This window comes from Natrix helvetica, assembly GCF_964273705.1.
Source record: "Natrix helvetica genome assembly, chromosome: 6".
Taxonomy (NCBI): Eukaryota; Metazoa; Chordata; class Lepidosauria; order Squamata; family Natricidae; genus Natrix; species Natrix helvetica.
The window spans coordinates 25,346,449-25,366,649 of record NC_138553.1 but is presented as its reverse complement, the minus strand read 5'-3'; the positions used below and the strand labels follow the sequence as shown (position 1 = coordinate 25,366,649).

At 35.8% G+C, this 20,201-nt stretch overlaps 1 protein-coding gene across 2 annotated transcripts; it reads left to right on the top strand.

Annotated features, from left to right (window-relative positions):
• The first annotated feature begins 229 nt into the window (after positions 1–229).
• BPIFC (BPI fold containing family C) lies at positions 230–19,616 on the top strand. Of its 2 annotated transcripts, none has more exons than XM_081956707.1 (16): positions 230–330; positions 2,232–2,357; positions 3,199–3,310; positions 4,622–4,750; positions 7,181–7,336; positions 8,170–8,233; positions 10,634–10,694; positions 11,269–11,360; positions 12,017–12,196; positions 13,844–13,897; positions 13,995–14,165; positions 15,492–15,559; positions 16,612–16,654; positions 17,585–17,648; positions 18,246–18,322; positions 18,803–19,616. In XM_081956707.1, exons 2-16 carry the CDS (start codon positions 2,255–2,257, stop codon positions 18,842–18,844), a joined length of 1,416 nt encoding a protein of 471 aa, XP_081812833.1. In that variant the 5' UTR covers positions 230–330; positions 2,232–2,254; the 3' UTR covers positions 18,845–19,616. The 2 variants fall into 2 exon arrangements, with proteins under 2 accessions (XP_081812833.1, XP_081812832.1); XM_081956706.1 differs by having other exon boundaries at positions 13,844–13,901; positions 13,999–14,165.
• The last annotated feature ends 585 nt before the right edge of the window (positions 19,617–20,201 follow it).

Genomic DNA, 20,201 nt, shown 5'->3' with positions numbered 1-20,201 from the left:
AAGTCTGACACAGTATAATCTTTTTTTCTTTAGGAAATATAGAACTCACTATGTCCAAATCAATATTTTTCATTCAAGGCAAAATTAAAATATGGAAAAGGTTATTTCAGTATCTCTTTACAAAGAGTTTCCCAATTGTTGCTATCTATAATGGAGAAAAAACAATGTAAACAGGAGAGGGTGGGTTGCCCAGAAAATGGCCAGCAGCTGTGCTGCATTCATCCTGTTTCTTTTAAGACTTCTCCCCAGAGGGCAGGGCAGCTATAAAAGCTGTGCTGAGAAGAGCTGGGGTGTCACGTCTGTGAGAGAGAAGAGAGACAGAGCAAAAAGGTGTGTGTTAATGTGTGGAAGTAAAGCAGATTGAAAGAGAGAGTTTTTTCTCTAGCAGTATTCACCAGGACTAGGAGTAGTAGGATTCACAAGGAGTACTAGAGTAGTAGGAGTGGTGAACAGTAGGGGTGAGTAGTAATAACTTGTGAATAGTTGCCTAGGGACTTGTGCTGGCTCTTGGGTGTTTTGACCCAACTAAATTGGATATACTTAAAAGAACCTGTGAGAAAGTAATAGTGGTGGATATCCAACAGAAGGACAAGTGGGATTGGCTTAAACTCAAGGAATTCATTAAATACTCCATGAAAAGAGAACAAACCTTGGTGACAAAAGGAAGGGAGTTTGGCCTTGCAATGCTCAGGCTTTGCAAGCAGTATCCAACATCCTGGCTGCAGAAACCAAACATCTCACTAGAGCCTACGCCAAACAGACATGTAAAAAGGCAGAAGAGACAGATTCTCCCTTAAAACAGATTACGACTTTTGTAGGGACATATATCCACTCTACACCAGTAATTAAACTGAAATGAAAATGAATGAATGAATTAAACAAAAGAAGAAAGCAGATCAACCAGAAACTGGGCTAGGTTCTGATACCATTACAAAAGTGTTAAAGCCACAGCAAGAAGAAAGGCTTTGATTAATTAAAAAAGCAACTTTGGAGGGAGACAGAAAGAGTCTAGATCTAGAATGTTAAAAGTGTAAAAGAGAAGCAAGAAGAGAAGAGGATGGGGAGCTGATACACTTCCAGAAGGGTCACATTCACCTTTAGCATTTTCAGAACATATAGTAAGGGAGGTGGTACATAAAAGATATAAAACTCCCTAAATTGACAGAGGAAGAAGACATAGAAGCTTACTTTACTAAGTTAGCTTACTTACATGTTTGAAAAAATTACAACCTCTTGCAAATGGTCTGAGAATGAATGGGTGTTCAGAATTGCCTCATGTTTAATGGGAAAGGTTTTGAGAATTTATAATAGTCTTCCAGTGAAAGAGGCAATGGATTATTACTATGTTAAAGGGATATTATACACAGGTGTATGATGTAAGCCCTTATACCTATAGACAGGGGTTTAGGAGTTACACATATGGCAAACCCAAAGGGTTTGTGAGTTAGACTTTTCTGTGTCTTTTTATTGCTAACTAACTGTCAACTAAGTTGGCATGGCCCAGATCTGGTAACATAGCTCAGCCCAGAAGTTTCAAAGTTCAAACTGAAGTTCTAGCACAAAGATATTTACTTCTTTGCCCTGTAGTTATTTGACCAGCAGAAGATGATATTGTGGTATTAATTCCCACTAAATATGAAGTTATAATAATGACGCTGATGCATATTAACCTGAGAATAAGTTTTATTGAAAGCAAAATACTCTTGTCAGCATAATATTGAGCAAAGGTTTTACTGTTTGATAAAGGCTTGCTTCAATTAACTTACAATTGACTGTCAATCAAAGCAGTCAGCTTTATTTTCATTAGAAAGGAAGTCAATTTGCCTATTTACAAGTGGGCATAATTTTATTGCTAATTTTTGTGAGATGTTTAACTTCAACCTAATCTAAATTAGAATGGGTTCACTGATTCCATTTCACTGTATGCAAAGTGTCATAAAAACAACATAAGCACTTATAAATGAAGGAAGATTTAATATTGTCAATATTTTATTCCAAAGTTTGGTGCTCTATTAAACAAAAATATGATTCTGTAAATATACATAATGCCTTCACAATCATATCTTTATAATTGCCTTTTCATGACCAAGATGCTAAGTTTTAAAGGATGGGAGGTTTCTTTCCCTCTGGAAAAAAATTAAATGAGTGCAATCAGATAGTTAAACAGTACGTATTTAGTCACCACATTTTTAAAAAAATTAATTTACCTTTATACATTTCTGTGAAAAAAGGAAGGAAGAGGGGAAGAAAGAGAATGAAAGTTTCTATCACTTTCCTTATCTTGGGCTTATCCATCCTGCTTCTTGAGGCTCACCCAGGAATCAAAGTGAAAATCACACAAAAAGCATTGGACTATGGTGAGTATGGAAGAAATATTTGGAATTATGACTATATTGTAACCTTTAGAAGAATGAGTGTACCAGAGGACATTTAATCAAGATGTTGACCCAAATGCCAACCTTGATTGTACCAGTCAAGGTTAATAAATAATGTATCTTCCCCTTAAGAGGAAATTTCCTCTGAGTTCTTACAAGAAATGTGGGATATAATAATTGGTTATAATAATCAGTAAGATGTTAGGCTGGATTTGACATTTTTATCGACCTATTGAGTCCTTTCCGAAGATGTGGGATAGGCAGATGTTATTTAAAGGTATCATTGCAGCAAGTAAAGCTGTTTTTTGCAATTGATCGATGGTGATTTTGCATTGGTGATGGTGATAATGTTCAAGTGGTTGATTTAACCTTGGTGAAATTGGCAGCATATACGTAATTTTAATAATAACAGTGGCCATCCACTGTTTTGGTATTGCACCCAAAGTACCTATTACTATTAGTACTCTCTTTGCTTTCTTTTGCCACAGTTGTTTATTTTCCTTGTAAACCTCTGTATTTTGTGATTTCCTTCACTTCTTTTTCTTCTGCTTCCATTACTGCAATATCCACTATCCAAACTTTTGTGTCACTATATTATTCAATAATAAAATAATGCATGGCCCTCAATCACTATTAGGAGATCTTTAATAGTATTCTGCATAGGATGGACCAAGGCATTTTCAAAATACTTTAGTAACTTAAAATGCAGTAAGTCATTCCTAGCAACCACTCCAGGCTGATAAAAACATAGAAGCAGAATCAGGAGTAACACAAATTTATATAAATTACTATTTCAGTGTACATGTATGTTGTATGCTTATAGGTAATCAATTTGGAGTAAAGCTTCTGAAGCAGAAATTAAAAGAAAAGACCTTTGAAGACTGGAATGGAGACTCTACATATGGGTTATTTGCACTCAAATATGCAATTTCAAAGTAAGAAATGTTCTCATAACAGGGCCCTTTAGTATAGCTCAGTGTTAAGTATTTCCAATGGTTTTCTATCCCTCTTAGGCAGTATACACCTCATTAATTTCACAACCCTATCTGGGAGCAAGCACTTTTTTAATACAGATTTCTCAAAGTTCCGGTTCTTTACTACACCCAAAAAACCCAATTGATTCCTTTTTTTTTCACCTTGAGTTTTGAAATGGGTGAATGAATGAAGGCGTTCTTTCTGCACTTATTGGAATCTGGTTTCCAATTGAAGAGATTACCTAGTATGGCTATGTTACCTTTTACCTAGTATGGCTATGTTGTAGTCATCTCCCAGTTTCTGATTAATGTTTCATATAGCCCAATTTAATAATGTGCTTCTCTTATCATTCTATTATGGGCAAGGTTCAACAGCCATTTCTAGTCTCTATAAAACTAAGCCAATAATCTCAAAGGATGGTAGAAGATTAAACTGCTGCCATGTTTGAGTCACTAACAGAGCAAGTTTAGCCTTACGTTCAACAACACAGAGCAATATATATTCAGGCACTGAACATAGAAGGCCTAGTTATTCTATTTCACAAATATGTCCAACTGCTTAAGAATATACCAAAAAACCTATCAAGTGATGGGTCCCCAAGGGCAGCATTTTCTAAATATCCTGGTTGAATTATAAGTGGTCTTCTGGAAACTTGAAACCAAGAGGGTTTTTTTAAAAGACTCTTTGGGAAGTGAATCATCAGCATCTTACCTGTGATACTGTGACCCAAATGTGCTTTTCAAAAAACAACTGGGCTTTCTTGGTGGGTTTTTTTTGCTCTTGTGGTCAGCAACATTACCCATCACATGAACAACTCAGGAATGTCCAGCTGCCTTATGAAGAACACCTTTGGGACAAGCATGACCTGGATAATTTAGAATCTCAATAGATTCTAAATTCATTTGTGATATTGTGAAAAAAAAGTGTGTGTTATCTTTGTTTTATAAAGTTATAGGGCAAATATCACAAAGTCATTTTCTAAGCTTGGCAGTATACAAATATAATAAACAAATATATTAAAGTGATACAACACTTAAATATAATAAAATAAATAAATGTAGCTTGGTTAGTATCATCTAAAAAAAGTCACATGTAGAGTCCAGTGAGTTCTGCAATGCTTGGAAAAACAGATATAAGTGGATGATACAAAATCTGTAGGTGCTTAGTGTTTCACCAGAAATTGGATGGTGGGTTATACTATTCCTGCTAGTCTTACCTATGTTCATGGATTGTGGTTTAAATCAAGCTAACATAATTTTGGTGTTTGACAGGATAAGAATTAATAACATGGAATTCCCCAATACATCCTTGTCTCTCATCTCTGGAACTGGGATTAAACTATTAGTTGAAAATGCTTCAGCAATTGCCACTGCGGATTGGAGCGTGGAGACCTGGCTATTGTAAGTGGAATAATGAAGGCAAGACATTAATATCATGTCAGCTTTACAAATTCAAATGCTTGCACACATTTTATAAAGCACGCATAACAGTCCCAGAAGGAGGAGGTGGAAAGGCAAGTCTTTTATTCCATTGTGCTCCTGTCAAAAAATGTTCCCCAAAGTGGCTGTTTGAATCAGGAGGGACATTGTCAAGGCAGAATGGTGAAAGTACCGTGAATATACAAGACAACCACAAACGCATTATTATATTTTAATTTTAAAAATTCACCAATATTGCAAAATAAATTTTAAAAAACTAGGTTTATGTGCTTTATCTTGAGTTCATTGAAGGGTGTTGCAAAGGGATAAAAACTTTAATTTTAATTTAATTTAATTTAATTTATCAAGCTTGTATAAGATAACAGATATACGTATAAACATGATTATGAATACAGGAAATGGATACGAATAAGTGGGGACAGTAGGACAGGGATGGTAGGCACGTTGGTGCACTTATGCACGCTCCTTACAGACGTCTTAGGAATGGGATGAGGTCAACAGTAGACAGTCTAAGGTTAAAGTTATGGGGGTTTGTCTTATCTTGCCTCTTGAAGAAATACATATTTAGACAAATTTTATGCCTAAAAAACTGCAACTTCTAAATCTTTGCAGGAAAAGGACAACTCACGATTAATTAAAAAGATACTTTTATCCTGGATCACATAGAAAATAGGGAGATTCAGGAAGTAAGGAAAGCAAGCAGTTAAAGGGAGCAGCTGCATCTCGCTGCCCTCAGCATCTTCAACCAAAGACAATGATCTTATCCTGCCTAAAATACAACCAATTTTGTAAGAATGCAGATACTGTACGTATATACCAGTGGTGGGTTTCAAATTTTTTTGGAACCTACTCTGTGGGTGTGGCCTCCTTTGTGGGAGTGGCTTGCTGACCATGTGACCTGGTGGGAGTGGCTTGCCGGCCATGTGACCAGGTAGGAGTGGCTTGCTGGCCATATGACCGGGTGGAAGTGGTTTGCCGGCCATGTGACTGGGTGGGAGTGGCCAAGACGATGTCACTGAATTCTTTGCCCCAATGGATGAACTACAATAAGATTAAAATAAGTACAAAAACAATAAAAGAGCAACTTACAGAAGGAAGATGACTGTTCTTGTCAGTCTTCAGTATCACGGACCCACCACTGGTATATACCCACTGAATAAATTTCAGAAGGTTGCAGGTTGACTTCAACTTACAACAGTTTATTTAGTGACCATTCAAAGTTACAAAGGCACTGACAAAAGTACTTTACGGCCATTTTTCACACTTACGACCATTGCAACATCCCTGTGGTCACATGATCAAAATTCAGATGCTTAGCAATTGTCTCATATTTATGACACTTGCAGTGTCCCAGGGTCATGTGATCACCTTCTACACCTTTGACAAGCAAAGTCAATGGGGAAGCCAGATTCACTTAACAATCTGGTTATTAACTTTAGCAACTGCTGTGATTCACTTAATAATTATGGTAAGAAAGGTGGTAAAATGGGGCAAAATTTAACAAATGCCTCACTTAGCAACAGAAATTTTGGGCTTAACTGTGGTCATAAATTGAGGACTACCTGTACATTCTTTTGAGTGGGTGGAATTGCTTTTCTGGTAGGTACTTCTGGTGTATTAGGCATAACTTAGATTTTGCATCAACTTTCCATAATTTAGTGCTATCCAGAGATGTCAGCAAGAAATGTCTGAAGTTGTAATGAATCTTTAAGGCAGGCTTTCAAAAAAATAGCTATATTGCTTGCTAAAAAGAACCCACCTTCACGTTCTTCAGCAAAACCTTTCCTGGCATTTTCTTTTTTATTAACTTTATTACATTTTAAAGAGAAATAAAATATAAAATAAAAGGAAAAATGGGAGGGCAAAGTGAAAGAAGAAACAACAAGAAAATTAAAAAGAAAAAGTTAATTTCTGACTTTCTTCAGTATAGATACTGAAATATATAATATAGGAACCCCTTAGTCTAAGGTTAAAACAAAAAAGCAGAAACACCATATAAAAATATACAATTTAAGCAATCAGAAGTGGAAAGATATACAAATTGCCACAACTGAAGAGTGGATTGTGGAATTAATGGAACTGGCAGAGATGTCAAACTGACAACTTTGATGAAAGACAAACCCTTATCTTGCTTTGTTTCTATTTGGAGATCCCTTTTGAATTTCCTATTTGAGAAAGATAAAAATGAACTTTTAATTTTTGATGATTAAGATCTGATATTCTTATAGAAACATGTATTTTTACTTTGATTATTAGACATGTATATTATATATTATATGTTGTGTATATATTATATCTGAATGGTTATTTTGTTATTTAATTCTAAAGCAATCCTGGCATTTTCTTGAGAACAAGAGAATAAAATGAGCATTTGTGTTTTATTGTCCACAGCAAAGATTCCGGAAGTGGGGCTGTCTTCATTTCAGGAGTAAATATCACAGCAATTGTAAAAGTGTCTCAGAATGTATTCGGTCATTTAAAATTGTTGCTTGAGAGCTGTAAAGGAAATGTAGACGATATGGACATCACATTGAATCAATCTTATAGGTACAGTGGAAAATGTACTAATTAAGAAGTATATTTGCAAGTATTGACTTTAGGATCCCTAAAACAGTTTGATTATCAGTTTTTAAACACTGATATGTGTAGCTTTTACCATTACAAATAATACAAATAATACAGAGGTGGTGTTCAGCAGGCTCTGACCAGTTCTGGAGAACTGGTAGCGGAAATTTTGAGTAGTTCAAAATACTGGTAAATACCACCTCTGACTGGCTCCACCCCATCTATTCTCTGCCTCCCGAGTCCCAGGTGATCGGGAGGAAATGGGGATTTTGCAGTAACCTTCCCGTTGGGAGATTTTACAGTATCCTTCCTCTGCCATGCCCACCAAGTCAAGCCACACCCACCAAGCCACGCCCACAGAACCGATAATAAAAAATATTGAATCTCACCACTGAAATAAAATATTCCATAATACTACAAAAAGCCAGCCTAGGAATTACTGTACATTATTGAGGATCACTTTTGATGGTTCAGCATAATTGACTGAATAAATACAGGTGATTCATTTGATTAAGAAGGAAAAATATGTCTAATGATTTTAATAAGCATCAGGAAATATAAGTCATAGTTGCAACCTCGAACGTATACCACCAGTTTCTCCCTGTAGAAAACCCTTTCAGATTTATTTGCAATAAATATTCTAATTAAAAATTTGGAAACATTTAGTAGAAAACTGGTGCAGGACTTCAATATCAGTTTTAAAAATCTAGAATTGTTTAAACATCTAGCTAATATCAAGATTGATTTCCCCATACAATAGATGCACACACAGAAAATTTAATTAACACAAGTTAACATTCTTGCTTTTTTTTCAGATGGTTGTATACATACTCAACTGCTTCTCTGGTAACATCTCTCTGTAACATGCTGGCCACAAATGTAAGCCACAAGGATTTATTTCATAATGTTTTCTTCCTGAATCCAATTTCTTCTAAAAATGTGTTTATTAAAGTAAATAACAAAAGCCTTAATACGTGCAAAAATGTTTTAAGTATTGGTGGGATTCAAATAATTTAACAACCGATTCTCTACCCTAATGATTTCTTCCAAACTGTGAACCAAATAATTCACCAAACTGCTCAGAAATTTAACAACGGGTTCTCCCAAAATTCTGCAAACTGGCTGAATCCCCCCACTGATTATAAGTACTTTGCAGTTTGCAAGTTGTGTACCATATATGTGCACAAATTACCACAAAGACATTTTCAGAACTAACCAATTAAAAATCATAAAAGATAGTTTAATGTGGCAATGAATTCTTTCATAAGGCTGTTTAATGTTCATTTGAATAAATGGGATTTATATTCATCTGTACATTGTGTGTGTGTGTGTGTGTGTGTGTGTGTGTGTGTGTGTGTATAAAAAAATTAGCCATGATTTATTTTGCTCAGGTCAGATGGTAGAACAGGAAGATAAGGACCCTTCAGTGGCTTAGAAATTAGGGTCAATGTATTTTAAATTACTGTACATGTTGTTATTTATTTAAAACATCTATAGCAAATATTATCTTGTCTTTATTTTCATTACATATATACTATATCAGAATGTAGAATATAGAATAACAGAGTTTGAAGGGACCTTGAAGGTCTTCTAATCCAACCCCCTACTTAGGCAGGAAACCCGGCACTACTTCAGACAAATGGTTATCCAACATCTTCTTAAAAACTTCCAGTGTTAGAGCATTCACAACTTCTGGAGGCAAGTCGTTCCACTGATTAATTGTTCTAACTGTCAGAAAATTTCTCCTTAGTTCTAAGTTGCTTCTTTCTTTGATTAGTTTCCACCCATTGCTTCTTGTCCTGCCCTCAAGTGCTTTGGAGAATAGCTTGACCCCCTCTTCTTTGTGGCAACCCCTGAGATATCAGAATACTGCTATCATATCTCCCCTAGTCCTTTTCATTAAACTAGACATACCCAGTTCCTGAAACCATTCTTTATATGTTTTAGCCTCCAGATCAGTCCCCTAATCATCTTTGTTGCTCTTCTCTGCACTCTTTCTAAGAGTCTCAACATCTTTTTTACATCTTGGTGACCAAAACTGAATGCAGTATTCTAAGTGTGGTCTTACCAAAGCATTATAAAGTGATATTAACACTGCACATGATCTTAATTCTATCCCTTTATGCAGCCTACAACTGTGTTGGCTTTTTTGGCAGCTGCTGCACACTGCTGGCTCATATTTAAATGGTTGTCCACTAGGACTCCAAGATCCCTCTCACAGTTACTACTATTGAGCAAAGTACCACATATACTGTACCTGTGCATTTTGTTTTTCTTGTCTAAATGTAGAACCTTACTTTTTTCACCATTGAATTTCATTTTGTTAGATAGGGCCCAAAGTTCAAGTCTGTCAAGAGTCTTCTGTATCTTAAGCCTATCTTCTGGAGTGTTGGCTATACCTGTCAGCTTGGTGTCATCTGAAAATTTGATGAGTTCCCCATCTATCCCCTCATCCAAGTCATTGATGAAGATGTTGAAAAGTACTGGGCCTAAAACAGAGCCTTGGGGTTCTCCACTGCATACTTCCCTCCATGTAGATGCAGTTCCATTGAGAACTACACGTTGAGTGCGGTTGGTCAGCCAATTACGAATCCATCTGGTGGTGATGCTGTCTAACCCAATTTTTTCTACTTTAGTAGTAGGTTATGGTCTACTTTATCAAATGCCTTACTGAAGTCCAAGTAAATTATATCAACAGTATTCCTCTGGTCCACTACTTTTGTCACTTTGTCAAAGAATGCAATAAGAAGATGAGATCAGACATTCAAAATAAATCACTTGAAATATTCTAAATATCTCATTTGGGATATTTATCAGCTCCATAATCATCAGAATCATTATCATTTTTGATTTATGGATTGCTGTTGTACATTATATTCTCTGCTTAAATAAAGTCTCTCTGACTATAGTGAGACACTCAATGAATGAATGTATTCAGTTTACTAAAGCAGATGCTCCAGAGCTTGCTTCCTTTTGAAAGATATCTGGGGCCATACTTGGCTATTTTTCAGAAACATTCTGTTTTGCTTGGTTTCTATAGATTTCATTGACAAGGGACAAAGCATTTAGAATAAGATTTATAGTACCAGTTATGTATTTAATTAACTACAACAAATGTATTCAATTATGGATAGATTTTTAAAATCATTATTCTTCAAATACAGGATAAATCAAGATATAAGTATAGATATACAGATTTATGAAGTCTTGGGAATATCGTATTACTAACATATAAATAAACATTGACTAGAATAATAATTTTTGCTTGCATTTCTATAGTTGTGTCCGCAAATGAATTTTATGATCCAAAAGATTAATAAAGACTTCAACCAATATCCAGGTATATTTTCTGGGTTGTTTTGGCAAAATGAGCTAATGATTTTAGTTTTATGAAACCTTCCAGTTCTAGTAAACTAATGATGGAATAGTTTCACAAATGCTATTGTTGAGTTTCTGAAAAGAAAAATGATGACTAGAATGTTACTTTTGTATAATTACAAATATAATAATTGGTGCTTGTTTTATAGAATCATAAAATTGTAGAGTGAGAATGAATGCCCAGATATAATTCAGCCTGTTTCAATGCACAGAAAAATGAGTTAGATGGTGAATGAGAGATGGCTTGTTCTGATAGAACATTCTGGAGGATTCTGGTCTCAAAAAGACCAAAATTATGGTTGATGCTAAATGAACTTATAAGGCAGAAATACATAAATTTTGCAAACTTATACTTGAGTAAACATGCTTAGGGTTATGTTGAAAATATAGCTTTTCACTATCTATGTAACTATTCAAGCAGTCTCTTGTGCTAGTACCATCGCTTTTGTTTTCATTATCAGGATTAGTTTGCATCCTGCCTATTGTCATTAAGCATCGTTGTCTAATCCTGACAATTTTATCCCATATCCCAACAGTCCAAGCTCAGATTGGTAACTTTGCAGTAATAGACTATTCCCTGATAAACTCTTCAACTATCTTGGAAACATCAATTAACTTGGATTTAAAGGTAAAGTCTAATCTATTTATAATGTACATTTTCTGAAATTGTATTATGATATCTCTGTTATTCACTTGAAGGAATAAGCATCATTTTGTCTCAGCAATAACTTTGATGACAAACCATATCAAAAAGATATTGAAATATATTAGTGCTATTTTTGCTGCACCTATGTTTTCCTACTCTGTAAGCCAAGGTGGTGCTGTGGTTAGAATGCAGTAATGACTGCTAGCTTGCAGTTTGGCAGATCGAATCTCTCCAGGTTCAAGGTTGACTCAGCCTTCCATTCTTCCGATGTGGGTAAAATGAGGACCCAGATTGTTGGGGGCAAGATGCTGACTTTGTAAATTGCTTAGAGAAAGCTTTAAAAACACCATGAAGTGGTATATGAGTCTAAATGATATTGCTACTCTAGCCAGTGGCAACAGTTTTGAAGCTAAAATAGTCCAAGATTTCAGGAACATCTGTAAGTCACAGTTTATTTGTTTGTTTTTTAAAGTTTGACTTTTGAGTTTCCCATGTTTAGGGTTCTAGAAGTGTACTCTGACCATATATCATATGCTCTTAATTTTAAGGATGCATTTCAATGATCTAGTTCCCTGAAAACTTATTTTAAAGGCCAAAATTTGCAAGCTATATCTTATCACTTCTAAAATTCTTTTCAGGGAACAGTCTATCCAGTGGAAGAAATCACAGAGCCCCCCTTCAAGCCAACTCCCTTTGTTCTTCTGAATGAGAACAACTCTATGTTCTATATAGGAATCTCAGAATATTTTTTGCAGTCTGCTTCACTAGCTTACTATACTTCTGGTGCTTTTAACATCTCTGATGAGCAAGAAGAAATGGTAAGTGCAAAACACTATGTTTTAAAGAAAGGGAGGTTATGTATTAGTCTGCCATTTAAAATCCTGCCCAAGACCAGCCTTCTCCTTGACATAGTTTACTATAGGCCTTTCTTTCTACTTGCAACTAATCATGATACAAACATGTTCAAGTGAAGCCTGTTTTCTGTTATATTTTGGTGGCTTTGCCTTTATCCCAGAGGTGGTATTCAGCAGGTTCTGACCAGTTCTGGAGAACCGGTAGCGGAAAATTTGAGTAGTTCGGAGAACCGGTAAATACTACCTGTGACTGGCCTGCCCCCATCTATTCTCTGCCTCCCGAGTCCCAGCTGATGGGAAGGGAATGGGGATTTCCCCCTGGAGTGGGGAGGGAATGGAGATTTTACAGTATCCTTTACCTGCCACGCCCACCAAGCCACACCCACAAAGCGATACCCACAGAACCGGTAGTAAAAAAAATTGAATCCTACAACTGCTTCATCCTCTCTCCAGTTCATGAGTGAGTGAGACTTCAGTTGCTGGGGCTGGGGTTATGACACCTTGTTTGTCCTTGTTATGACACCTTCAAATTGGAGCCTGAAAATACCGGTAGCTGGGAACAAAGGCAAGAGAAACAAGTTAAGTATTGACAGTAGGGATACTAAATATCACATAGATATAGTTTCTGTCTAATCAAGACTGAGTGGATGGTCCTTCAGGTCAACAGTTCATAAGGCTGCACGAGATAGGAATTAATGAAGAGAAGGACTTCATCTTGCCAAAGAGAACTGACTGAAGAAGGGATTTGTCATGGAAAAATGGATTCAGAAGCATCCCTTAAATGGCTTCTAGGAGTTGCAAACAGTTCTTAGTAATATGAGCCATTTTTTTCCTTCACACCTGTCTGATATCTTGGCTTTGTATAGACATACTCTATTAACCCTCTGGAATTTTTTTCTATGGCAACTACATTCTGAAGCATATAGATTCTGAAAATTGCAATTCCAAACATCTATTTATTTAGAAGTGTATTCTGTCAAATGACAGATCATACAGCACCTCTTGGCTGATGTTCAAAGGAATTTCAAAAGGCATCAAGCTTTAATCTTTAGTAATATCTTGAGGTTGGGGTGGGATCTAATGACTTGCTTTCATTTGTGGAACTCTTAGTACAGAACTATTTAATAACTCCTATACCTTAATATTTCTGAATTTAATTTAAAAACAGCTAAGAATCTGGGGGTTATACACAAGGCTCCCTCCAAATTCATCTTTGTTCATCCATCTTTCTCTCCCCCCCCCTTCCTTTCCTTGCTAATTACATTTTCCACCTTCAAATGGAAATAGAAATAATATTCTGCAGGCTTAATTTGCTTATGGCTATCATATGTACTAAAGGCTTCTATTAAATAGAAGTATTTTTGAACAAAGGTTTAGCAAACTCTATTTGCTAGTAAGAAAATTGAATCAGAACATTCTTTTTAAAAACAGAGAAGTTAATTTAGGGGGCTACAGTAAATTAAAACACCCTGGTAAATAATTGACCTGTCCAGCCCCTGTTGGAACACATTACATAGGTGAAAAGGAGACCATTGTCTCTCCAGATAATTAAGTCCATATAAAGGCACATAATTTTTGTAAGATAACCTAACACGTCATTTCATTTTACAGCTTTCTTCTTATTTAAAGTTAACCACAGATGAATTGGAGAGCATCATTCCTACCGTAAGTGTTTTTTTATCTCTTTGAAACTTGCTGTTTGCATTTTTAAAACCCTGTTTAAATTTTTCTGAAACTTGGTTTCTGCTTTTAAACTCTACAGATAGCTCATATTTATCCAAAGCCACTTCCAGTAATTATGAACATAAGAATCATTGATGCACCTGTGATTAGTCTGCATGACAATAAATCTATTCTGGAGTTTTCTGCTTCTATGGAAGTATTGGCAAAAATGCCAAACTCAACCACCGAATCCATGTTCACCTTGAATGTAGTAAGTCTTACACTATCCAATTCTTTCTAGACCTGTTTGTAGGAATATGTGAAGTTATAAGCCATCTTACTGAGACTGTTAAGAGCCCCCATGCTTGGATGCTGGCTGTAAAATAGTTCCCTGATCCATCTCAAATCTAACTCTATTCTAAGGATAGGCTATAGGTAACCCAGATGTTTTAGATTAGAACTTTAGTTTTTTAACTCATTTGCCCTCATGAAAGTTAAAAGTTCAAAACAACTGGCTTATTTCTGACTATATTAATCAAAAGTCACTGAAAAGGTGCATGCTATTAATAGCAATTGTTTTCATTTTACATCTCCAAATAAAATGAAATGAAATTTGAGAAAGTTTGGCTGCTTGAGTTGCCAGGCTGCTGCTGTAGTCACATGACCTTCGTTATCAACATTCCATTCTGTGACAGTTTCCCAGCCATTCTTGCAATTTCTCAGCCCCTACTCTACCTGGCAGCAGCACAAGGGAAGGGAAGGGAAGGGACCTCCGTGCGTTTTCTTTGTTCCCCATGCATCTTCCCCAATCTAAATGCACCTCTTATGTATCCTTCTGCATCCTTCCCAGCCAATACCCTTCCCCAGTGTGCAGTCCCTGACTCACATGGCACCTTTCTTGATCCATGCCACACACACCCTCACATGCCCTACCCCACTTGCATGGTACCTCTCATGCATCTCTGTGCACATTTCCTGACTCATGACATCCCCCTCATTTATCCGAACCAACCTATTTGGAATCTCTCGTGCACACCTGTATATCTTTCCTGACCCACATGGCACCTCTCATGCACTCTCAAATATCCTTCCTCCTAACCAGCACATCCACACATATTTTCACTTCCTCTCCCACCTGATAGCAGCACTTACCTGCCTGGCAGGCTTGGACTGGTTGATTTTCTCCCTGCAAGCAGTCAATAGCCAAAGTAAATTGGGAAGCCAGCAGGAACTCTAGAAAGAAGGAAGGAATTTTCAGAGTTGCAAGATTCTATTAATGTAGCTTTACAATAAAGTAAAATTATCTTATCTGATTGTGTTTCCTGTCTGATCTACCTGGTAAGACAGACCTCAATCTTGCCTGTCTGAAAGTGCAATTCTCTCACCATCTCATTTATAGTCCAAGAAACTAGAAAGGGTCACATCAGAGCCTCTTGTTCCATCCAGTATTTAGCAGGGGGCTATGCTGTCTCTTATCCAACCATTTTCTAGCAACATCACTTTGTCTCAAATCCCAATGTCTTTCTCAGATACTATTTCAGCAGCTGTCTAACTGTAAAAGAATTACTTACTATATAGTAACATTTCATTTTCACAGACAATCAGAACTCATGCAGATTTGTTTATATTTAACCGGAAGTTGCTAACTACATTGTGCTTGAGCAGGTAAAAACCTTTGTTAGATTTTTAATCCATTGTATCCCAAAAGCTGCTTAAATTGATTGATCTAGTATTTAAAAGTATGGCAGCTTAAAATAAATATAAAATATTAAAAGGTCATGCTGCAATTGTATTATGGAGCTGTATTTGTGAAATGGAGTACATCAGGTTGAGAGAGAGTAATCGAAGATGTAAACGTAGGAAAGAAGCTTTTGCAATATACATGGAGTATTATGGCCAACTCATATTTTATCTCCTCTTTCAAACGGAATCATGATGAATCACTTTAGCTCTTATCAAGGAAAATGCACATGTCTTGATTGCTTAGAAAGGGACTCAAAATTCCAGGATTGGATCTGGCTGTATGGCTGTATAAATGGGAAAGACTGCGTATAAAAAATCATTACTGAACACTGGAGAAATTGTGATAGTACCCAACACAGTTGTGAATTTAACAGTAAGATACAATTGCCAGTAGATTTTTACTGTTTATGAAAAATAAACTTATGGTTTCCATCCTGTACAATGCTGAACTTTCTTCAGTTATACCCAGATACCCATATCTTTAAAATATACCTTTAAGATAGACATAAAGGAATCTCCCACATTTCACTATTCCATTACAAACCTCTAAAAAACAGTTCAAGGGACTCAGAGGGGAAACTTGACAAAACTCAATTTTAGCCAGCGAAAACATGGGAGTAAGAACCTCCCTGTTTGAAGGGAAAAAAACAGAAGAAGGGACAAGATGCCATCCTCCCTCTGCTGAATCTATTTTAAAAGTCCAGAACATGGGGTGAGCTTGCCTTACCAGCAGCCTAGAGGTGGGTAGAGGTGATACCGCATCTGCCTACTCTCTTGAAACAATGGGTGGGTTGTCCTCACACCTGAGCAAACAGGGAGTGTGGATTGCCCCAATGTGAGTGATTAAGATCATTGAGAGAAATCTGAGCCCCAATTTTTCTTATTCAAGACCAACAACCCATCAGCAACGCCACACCGACATTACTATCTTGGTCATGTATAGTAATCTCTGATTATGCCTTCTTTTTTTGCAGTTTCCACATCTCCCTGGTTCATTCCAATGTTGGCCTCTTTGAGGTAAATTTCAGCCTCTAGGAAAAATAAGCAGGTGCAACTTATAGCAGATAGAACTGAATGGCTTAGAAAGCATATTGCCATATTTCACCTTTTAAATTTTCTTCATAGAACTATTAAATTCTATAAAATAGGCTGTCCTGGTGATTGATCCCATTATTTTTTCTTTTCCTTTAATTTTAACTTTCTTTCCAATAATATTTCAGTATGATTGTCCCCTTCCCCTATTGTTTTCTTGAGAACTATTTCACTATATAGTGTTTTATATCTAAAAATGAAAAAGGAATTTTTGAGACAAAGGACTGAGGGGAATTCTACCAGTTACCATTCTTAGATTCTGCATTTAGAATCTCTTCACAGTTTCCCATTTTCTATCTTTCTACAGGTAGTTAGTATTGTTGTATTATTATTGAGTATATTCACTCTTCACTGAACTGTTTGTGACATCCTCCACCTTGAGGGTCCTTCTGACACAGACACACACAGAGACAGATACACATAGAGACATTTTATACAATTCTTGAGATTCAGCAGCATGCTTCAGGCTGGGAATTTGCATTTTCTTCCATAAGAAGTTGATGCTTCATTTTCAAGATAATTTCTTTCAGTAATGTGTAAATTATTGCAACAAATAGTAGAACATAAAGTTTATGAGAAATATTATTAAATAAAAAATGCAAATAAAATAATGTGCAAATATAATATTGTATAGGGTTTAGGGAAAGGCTGCAAAAATGGGAAGCAAATAATTTTCAGTCTACATTAGAAATTATTAGGAAACTTAGAAAATTGCTTTCTGTATATAACATTAGGTCACTTTGCTGGTGGAATATATCATCCATTGATATATTGATAAAAATAAATAATCCTGTTTAAACACGGTCATCCCAGTTCTCTTACTGAAGAAAAGTTAACCTTTGTTTTACATTGCAGGCTTCACTTCTGGATAATTTCTTGTCTTACATTTTACGAACAGGAATAATTCCAGCAGTCAATTGTAAGCATAGCTTCATCTTTCTTTCTCTAAATTTCTGTTTCTTTGATTACTTTTGTTTCTAAGCCAGGTTCAAATATATTAAAGACTTGTAAACATAAATTCCGGTAAATTCCAGCCAGTATGGCCATAAACAAAGTTAAAATCCAATACCAGAATAGCGAGGCTAATCAAGAAGTTCTAAGCCTTGTGGTTAAAATGTATCTGTTGTATAGCTTAGGTTTTAATCCCTGCATAACAGTTACTCAGAATAACCATTCATGTGATCAGTACCTTACTACCTACAGTGTAAGTACTTTTGTATTCACAATCAAAGTCAGTGGAATCCAAATACAGCATAACAACTGCAAAAAAAAAAAGTTTATCTCAGTGCCTTTCTTTCCTGTCTTTAAAATGAGATATATTAAACTTCTTTAAGAAAGTATAAATTACTTTTTGCTGAATAAAAAATGAAATAAATGTTAAAATATTCACATTTGATCAATAATATACAACATATTCAGCTTTTAGATTAAGGAATGCATGCAATTGCAAAACCTGGTCATAACTACCGTACTCTGAATATTTTTCTTTCTCTCTTTTTTTCTATGCTTTATTAAGTAAAACTAAAGGATGGATTTCCTCTGTCGGTCTTGGACCCAGTGATTCTTATGAAGCCGAGTATTAGAATGTATGAGGTAAGATTTGGTAATGTCTATTCTTATCTTATATCCCCAGAGTGAAAAATAAAAGATGATTAGGATGATGTATTTAGATTAGATGATATTTGTCAGATAGTTGTCATGTGCTTCCAATACAGTGAGTTGCTCCATGATAAAGATAGGGGGTCTCCAAATTTGAGAAATAAATAAATGAGTTTTCAGTACGTCCTATTCAGATCCTCTTTATGACCAAACAAACATATAAAACATATCCACAAATATTTGTATTTCTGTAACTAAAATATTTATATTATTTATTTATTAAATAAATGTTTACAACTGCCCATCTCATCCACAATGACTCTATAATACCGACAACATGATTGTTTTTATTTCTTTTTGTCAATCATAGGCTACTTATTTCTAGAATTCAATTCACAAAACAGTGAGAAGTGAGATTTCTAATAATCAAGTTGTTATAAATCTGCAATAAAATGTTTTTGTATATCTTCTTAGGGTTTCTTGCTGATTTCCAGTGACATTCAAAGCCTACGATAACGAGGAAAGTCTTGATCTCCAAGCAAACGTTGACTTTTTGTTTTATTATAGATGCATAAAATGCATAAGAGCCAATATGCATTTGTGAGTGAGTGAATAGGTGGATGAAATTTTTAATAGTTCAACCAGAAGTTCAGGAATGCATTGCACATTGGTTTAAGACAGCAACAAACTTGACCCAAACACCGTCACAACTATACTGTATACCGGGAGTGGATAATGAGTTTCCATAGTGCATCAAAATGAAGCTTCTCCATTTTGGAGGCAAAATCAATAGCTTTCATTAGTGTAATTTTAGCCAGGAGATGGAGTGGTATTAAGTGCACAGATAGTAGTCTCCTGCTTCTAAGTCTACCTTAATCATCCTCCCCTCAATCCCCTCCCCACGCCTTTCAGGGACACCACACACAGTATCACTTAATAGCCTCTTGTGGCCTTCTGGAAGGTCAAGTTGTAGTCTCCAGCCCTACTCCTCCTATATATTTCACTGTCCACATTCCTATCCCTGTTATATATAGCCAAAAGTTTTCTAATTCTAGTACATTAAGTGAACGACAATTTAATTAGCAAAGATAAAGAATTTTGAGAGTTTTGCAGTGCTGTTAGAAACTTTGTATTAGAAATACCATTATTTATTTATGTTCCTTCCTTCCTGAAGTGGAGATCATGTAAGCTTTTGTAATATTTTATTGAATTTGTTATCTGGGTTCAAACAAGTCAATGTTTATAATATGGTGACAACACACTAGATTAAAAAGAAACCACAATATAATGTAGTATGATGATTGAATCTAATTTCTGTGTAAGAAAAATATTTGATAATGGTAACTCTACACCTACCAGACCTGGCTGAAAATTTGGGTATCAGCAGAGATACACAACTTTTTCTCTTCTTTTTCTTTGTTTCTTTCTTTTTCTTCTTCCTTCCTTCCTTTCTTTCTTTCTATCTTTCTTTTTCTTTCTTTCTTCCTTTCTTTCTCTTTTTTTCTCATTCTTTCTTTTACAAATCTAGAAGCTATGGCAAACCAAGCTATGGCAAACCTGAGCCACGGTGGTGCAGTGGTCAGAGTGCAGTACTGCAGGCTACTTCTGGTGACTGCAGGCTGCCTGCAATTTGGCACCTCCAATCTCACCCGCTCAATGTTGACTTAGCCTTCCATCCTTCATAGGTGGGTAAAATGAGTACCCAGACGGTTGGGGGAAATATCCTGACTCTATAAACTGCTTAGAGAGGGCTGTAAAGCACTGTAAAGCGGTATATAAGTCTAAGCGCTATTGCTAGTGCTAAACCTCAAATGTTTTTTTTTTCAAACTTGTTCTGCCTCGGGGGTTGTAGGCTAGCCTTTTGCAATGCTAT